Source organism: Schistosoma mansoni, chromosome 6 (assembly GCF_000237925.1).
Source record: "Schistosoma mansoni strain Puerto Rico chromosome 6, complete genome".
In the NCBI taxonomy this organism is placed as follows: domain Eukaryota; kingdom Metazoa; phylum Platyhelminthes; class Trematoda; order Strigeidida; family Schistosomatidae; genus Schistosoma; species Schistosoma mansoni.
Window position 1 is genome coordinate 5,333,660 of NC_031500.1, and position 6,026 is coordinate 5,339,685.

General features: G+C 37.1%; 1 protein-coding gene across 2 annotated transcripts; it reads left to right on the forward strand.

The window, feature by feature from the left end:
• Positions 1-482: 482 nt before the first annotated feature.
• Smp_087940.1 (putative gaba(A) receptor-associated protein) lies at positions 483-5,820 on the forward strand (the record flags this gene model as incomplete). Of its 2 annotated transcripts, XM_018798041.1 has the most annotated exons (4): positions 521-554; positions 589-644; positions 2,998-3,170; positions 5,091-5,820. In XM_018798041.1, the coding sequence occupies 4 exons, from the start codon at positions 521-523 to the stop codon at positions 5,185-5,187; spliced, it is 360 nt and encodes a 119-aa protein (XP_018653024.1). In that variant the 3' UTR covers positions 5,188-5,820. The 2 variants fall into 2 exon arrangements, with proteins under 2 accessions (XP_018653023.1, XP_018653024.1); XM_018798044.1 differs by lacking the exon at positions 5,091-5,820 and having other exon boundaries at positions 483-554; positions 2,998-3,409.
• Between the last annotated feature and the right edge of the window lie 206 nt (positions 5,821-6,026).

The following is a 6,026-nucleotide window of genomic DNA, read 5'->3' on the forward strand; positions in this document are numbered from 1 at the left end:
ATGAGGATGTTTGGAAAAATGAAGAACAGAAGAAAGGATTAGTCGACTTCCTAGCAAGCACACACAATGCACTTACATTTACTACGGAAAGCAGTAGACACTAATCAGTAGTAACACAAGCCTCGGATTAACACATTCTTGAAATGGAAACTAAAAGAAGATATTTTAACCCACTGCACATTATTTTCTTAATCCTCATTTCACAAATCGGAATGCAGCAAACTAAAGAACAATCCACGAGTTATGAATACAACCAAACTCATGGAGAACCATCTACCTACTCTTGTAATACAACGATCTTCAAGTAATTTTAATATACTCCTGACGATACACAGGAAGTATTAAAGGAACTTGAAAACTGTTATCTACATCTAAATTCGAGAAAATGAAACCAACTCTTCTATTTCAGCTGGTTGCGATTATTGTTTGTTTTTGATGACTTTTTGTTGAGCTACACTAGAGTTGAAAATTATGTCCACACCATATTTGTAGCGGGCTACTCAACGTTCACTAAGAAGTCATGAATTTCAAGTTCAAAGAGACCCATACCTTCGGTTTGTTGGTTTTAATTCTTCTACTTCTTCATAGAGCAAAGACAGCAGGACTCCTCCAAAATCAAGGCCAAGTATCCTAACAGAGTTCCAGTAAGTCACACGCAATGTACTAATTTAGTAATATTAACTTTCTGAGTGATTGAATCTTATTTTTCAGGTATAATGATTCTCCTAAACTTTTATCAATACTTGATGTCACATTAGATTCCTTGGCATTTTTGTACTTTATGGTTCTAAGATTTACTTGGTTATGATACTGAAATACGGAAAACTTAGTCGTGCTATCTATAGCTTTCAATTTGTTTTCACTCTGCGTTTCTGAACTTTTCTGTTTGACTTTTAAGCTAAAGTTGTGTAGAGGTACAGTATAACTCAAGTACAGTTTCCTTCTATTCAATGAGTCTTAAAGTCGCTGTCAGAAGTCATAATCATCTGGAGAAATTATTTTTTACGAGGCCCATTAGTCACCACCAGTGATCTTTAGAAATAGCAGCTTACCGTTGGTACTTAACTGATTTTCACTGGCCTATGGTTTTTATTCCGTGTAACAATATGGCCCGTATAACAGCCACCATGAATTTATGATACCTGTCGTCTACGCTTACGTGATCGTAGCTTTCTTTTAGGCCTCTCTGAAGTATCATTCAGTTCACTACTAAGAAAATGGATTTAATACTAAGGTTTAGATGGCCCCAACAAAACTGTTTTTGCTTTGAAAAATTTAGGTGACTACATAGAAAGCAGTCACGCGTAAGTTTACTTTTTGTGGACGCCCCTATTCGCCGATTCCTCCCTTGTAAGATATTCTTAGCTTACAGAAAGAATCTAAAACAGACAACATACTAATGCAACTAATCACTCCCATCTCTTGATTAAGGTCTCATTCGACTGAAATATTAGACCTCAACTATTACATTGAAAAACAAATAGAAAATCGAGCGAGACTAATGTTTGTGGACGACCTTTGAACGAATCTTAAGTAAAAATATTAGCCCATCAGTAGACAGACAGTATGGAGTAAAAATATATTATACAAAACCAAATAATTAAAGTGGATACACTTCTTTCACATGGCTCAAAAACTTGTCAAGGTAACAAAGAGGTTCAAAGGTTCTAAAATCGTAATGCATCAGGTGGAGGAACTCATCCTTATGGCTGCATAATAGTCGGTCTCTCGAGCCATGATAAGATCCCAAAAACTCTTTCAGCCTCTACCAGATAGCTTCAATAATGCTTGTGTGTACTCCGGTTGTTAGATATTTTTATTATGCATATACAGTCTCGCCGAAAATAGGTATCATCGTCAAGGTTTGACTTAATTATTTCGAATAAATTGAGCATTGGGTAGATTGTTATAAATAAATAATATATCTGTGATATATTACTTTATTTATTTATTTGAACATATAAATATTGGTACAGGGGGGCACCAGATTTATGTGCGCCACACAGAGTTGTCATTTCTTCTCAATCGTGTATGGGCTATGATACTGCCGGGGAGCCCAGACCGAAGCAAGTGGTTTTCTTAGAGAGCCACACCCCGAGCATTTGACCTAATGGTCTGGCCCACAAGGAAGTGGAGCATCGTGAGGATATGTAGTTCAATGTAAATTTTGGCCAACAATTGATTCATATGCTATTTGTTTCCTCAAGATCCCGGAACCCATGTGCACCGTTGGTTTGGAATCAGGGTTTCCCAACTCTCCTAGGCGAACTTTCCGTGTCCACCGGCTCGGTTAAAGCCTCGGATATTCGCTTTTTGTCCTCTCAATTTCGTAAACAACACCCCCGCGACGAGAAGACAGTGAGTAGGACATCCATGACAGTGGCTGTATACATAAGGCCATGTGAGGGCATTTCGGGAGGGAGAGCGGACTTTTCACACCCTCGACCGTACCAGAGCATTTGGGGGTCATATGGCCCATATCTAATTTCACTCTACCGTGTTCTATAATGCACATAGACAATATAATCATGTTGGGGCCTAAATTGGCTTAGTAAGACGTGACAATAAACCATGGTCCACAATTCGTACGCTCGACATCCGGGTCCATATATCTTCCCGTTAGTTTGCAAATGTTTGAAACCTTAAGTGGCAAAGTTTTAAAATGATCACAAAGACAATAACCTCATAATGTCCTTCAAATCTTTAATACTCTACTCCTTTCGAGGTTTGCTCAGCTAAGTCATTATTTTTATTGTCACATTTTTTCAACCATCTTTCTATCACGTTATTTTAAAGTTCAGCTTAGGATTCTATCTGTGATTAACTTAAGTAGAATGTAGATGTTTATCACCAACTTAAAATAATGCCTTGTATGGGAGTGCGTTACAGAGTACACATCAAGATTGTATTAAGTTTTAACTGTGTTTGTACAAAATTTATTGCTCAAGCTAAAGTCAATACGTGTCACTTTTGAACTCCTTTCCATCTTTTTTACAGGTCGTCGTGGAACGTCATCGCCATTCGCAAATACCCGATATTGACAAACATAAGTTTCTTGTTCCGGATGATGTTACAGTCGCTCAGTTTATGTGGATCATTCGAAAACGTATTGATATCTCATCAGAAAAAGCCCTTTTTCTTTTTGTTGAGAAGAATATGCCTCAAACAAGGTATATTAATCAATTTACGAGTTGATTCAGTTTTTAAAGTTCTTGTTTACACAAAATATTATAATCAGATGTTTTCGACTTGATATGCACAATAACTTGAGATGGTGGAGAAGATTTGTAGCTCCGATGAATAATTTTGGTGGAGTCTTGTTCTCTGAGCTGAACAAAACTCCATCAAAATACACGATAACTGTTTGTCTCGTAGACATTTAAAATTCCTATGAATAATCCCTAATTTATCCTGCATCTTTAACGCCTTGCTTTTAGATTGGACAGCAGTGGTACCACTTAACATAAAATGCGAACGCTTGTTGAAATAATCCCGACCGTAGCTGCTACCTTGCCTACCGTAATGACCCAACTGAACTATATTGGCTTGAACGTATGTTCCTGTAGGTTCTGCCACGCTATGCAGTTCGATTGGGGAACGCTAAGACTAAAAGCAGCAACTCAAGGTCTGAGGGCGAAGTCGTACTGCTGACTGTAGAGCGGTGTGATAGCAGTAAGTTGTTTCCCTCGGACAACCAGCATCTGCAGCAATGCTGCCTTCTCACAAGGAAGGAAGGGGTTAGAAAAGGTTGACCCTAAGAATGTCACGCCTCACCTTACCTCAAGGATTTCCGTCTCCGGCGGTAAGGTCCTTTGAAGAACGGAGCCAACACGTCAAAAATCCCCCACAAAAAGGCCGTGCGTGACTGGTTTCAAGCAGTCCCTTAAACTCTGCGGTCACGCTCCCAGGTCATCAAGACCAACATTAATCCAGCTTCCTGGTCTCCTGAAACCACGCTCTAAACTACAAGTAGGAACTTTTAACGTCCGAACAATTTGCCAAATAGGACAACAGGCCTCCTTAGCCAGGACTCTAGAATCTCGCACCATCGATGTGTGCTGCGTCTCCGAAACGCGCATACAAGATCCAAGTAGTGTCATTCATTTGACCTCACCATGCCATAATAAAGAACCAACTCGATTCACGACTCGTGTATCTGGAAGCCCTGATGCTGCTTCCCGTGGCCTCACTGGTGTAGGTATAGCATTAAGTCCTAGGGCAGGACTAGCTCTTTTAGACTGGATCTCAGTAGACAGTCGTCTGTGCGGTGTCCGACTTAACGGAACAGTGAGGACTCGGAAAGATACGGAAGGCGAGTAGGTGCAACAGGACGATCAAAAGTCGTATAAAAAATATTCAACAGAGGATAAAAAAGAACTCAGACACACTCGCGCGTAGTTACGTACTTGATAAATTTAGAATATTTGAATCTCTACTAGAGTATGTAAGTCGAATATATTCTGGGTATCACTTCCAGGCAAGTTACACGGAACTACAAAAATGGTAAAAAATTAAGGTAGAACTTTTTGTCTGGAATGGCCGGGATAGTTTCTTCCCTTATTAGGTGCTCGAGACCAAAAATATTGTAGTACTTAGGGAATTTAAAACTATAAAGAAATCTCTACGCGTACTATTAAAAAAAATAAAGTATTTTACATATTACAATTTTCGGATGTTATTTCTGTTAATGTAGTAGGTTTCAATGTTCATCGTTATGTTTTAAAAACAAGGTATAACCGATGTAGTTTAGATGTTAAGTTTAGTTTCGTAATATCCGTAATTACTTCATGTAATCTGAACACCCACATATTTGCGTGGCTTCATCGCATTGTGTATAATCCTGATGAGTTAGTTGTCTACATATAAGTATCACAGCTTAATGGATGTCTACGTTTCATTGTGTTATATAAAACTGAAATGCTCTGACGAGGAGCAAATTAGATTTTTTTCTGTCATATTTTGTGATTCTTTGTTCTTTATCTTATTAGTCTGGATCGAAATGTGAAATACTTATTCACTTATATTGTATAGGAGAGTTTCGATGATGCGTTTATAATTTTTCATTCATTCATTTCTTTTAATCATTTTAGTGCCACAATAGGTCAACTATATCATAACTTTCACGATGATGATGGCTTTCTATATATAAGCTACAGTGGGGAAAATTCTTTCGGCTCTGGTTCATAGCCTTATATTTTCAAAACAAGATATTTTTCTGTACTTGTGAAAATGAAGGTTTAGTTTAATATGAATATATACAAATTATTTTCAGCTTACGTTTGCTAACTTTAAATAGTTTCCTTTTTTCATCTATTCTCCAAAGCAACAATGTTGTTTACCAATTATGTGCTTTTTTAGTGAGCTTGGAGGTTTTTTCCTGTTTACCTTCCGATTTGTTGACCTTTCTGCCTCTTTTGCCAGATTTATTTATATATTATATCGGTTTTCGGTTCAGCGGTTGTGCACAAATGTGTTGTTATTTAATAAATCTGAGCACAATGGGCTTTGATCCTAATCAATAACTTATGTTATTCCTGTTTTGTATGTAATGCTCATTATTAGTATGGAATTTTGCATTGTTTACCGTTTTTTGTTGTCCACTAAGTGATATTCTCATTGTGTTATATTTTTAGATTTTCTTGTTTCTCTGTGTCCAACTGCTATTTTTATTCTGTGTATATTGTTTATGCATTTTAACAATATTTGATTGTATTGTTTAATTTTCTCACTACTGAATTACATAAACAGGTGATTATTTATTTAAATTTGTATCTGTAAATACACCTGGATTATTCTAACTACTACTTGTTTCCCACAATGAATTATATTTATTAATTAGGTTATATGGTTCTCATGGAACTTTCATCTAGTAAGTATTAAAAGGCACATTGAAAATTTAGGATGTAGTCTGTTTGGTCAAGTGAGTTGATTGTTTAAATTACGTTGGACCACACTTCGTACAGATCGCTTGCATTGAAGAAAGTTGTAAACAAACCAATATCTATTCACTTTTGCCTGTTAATACT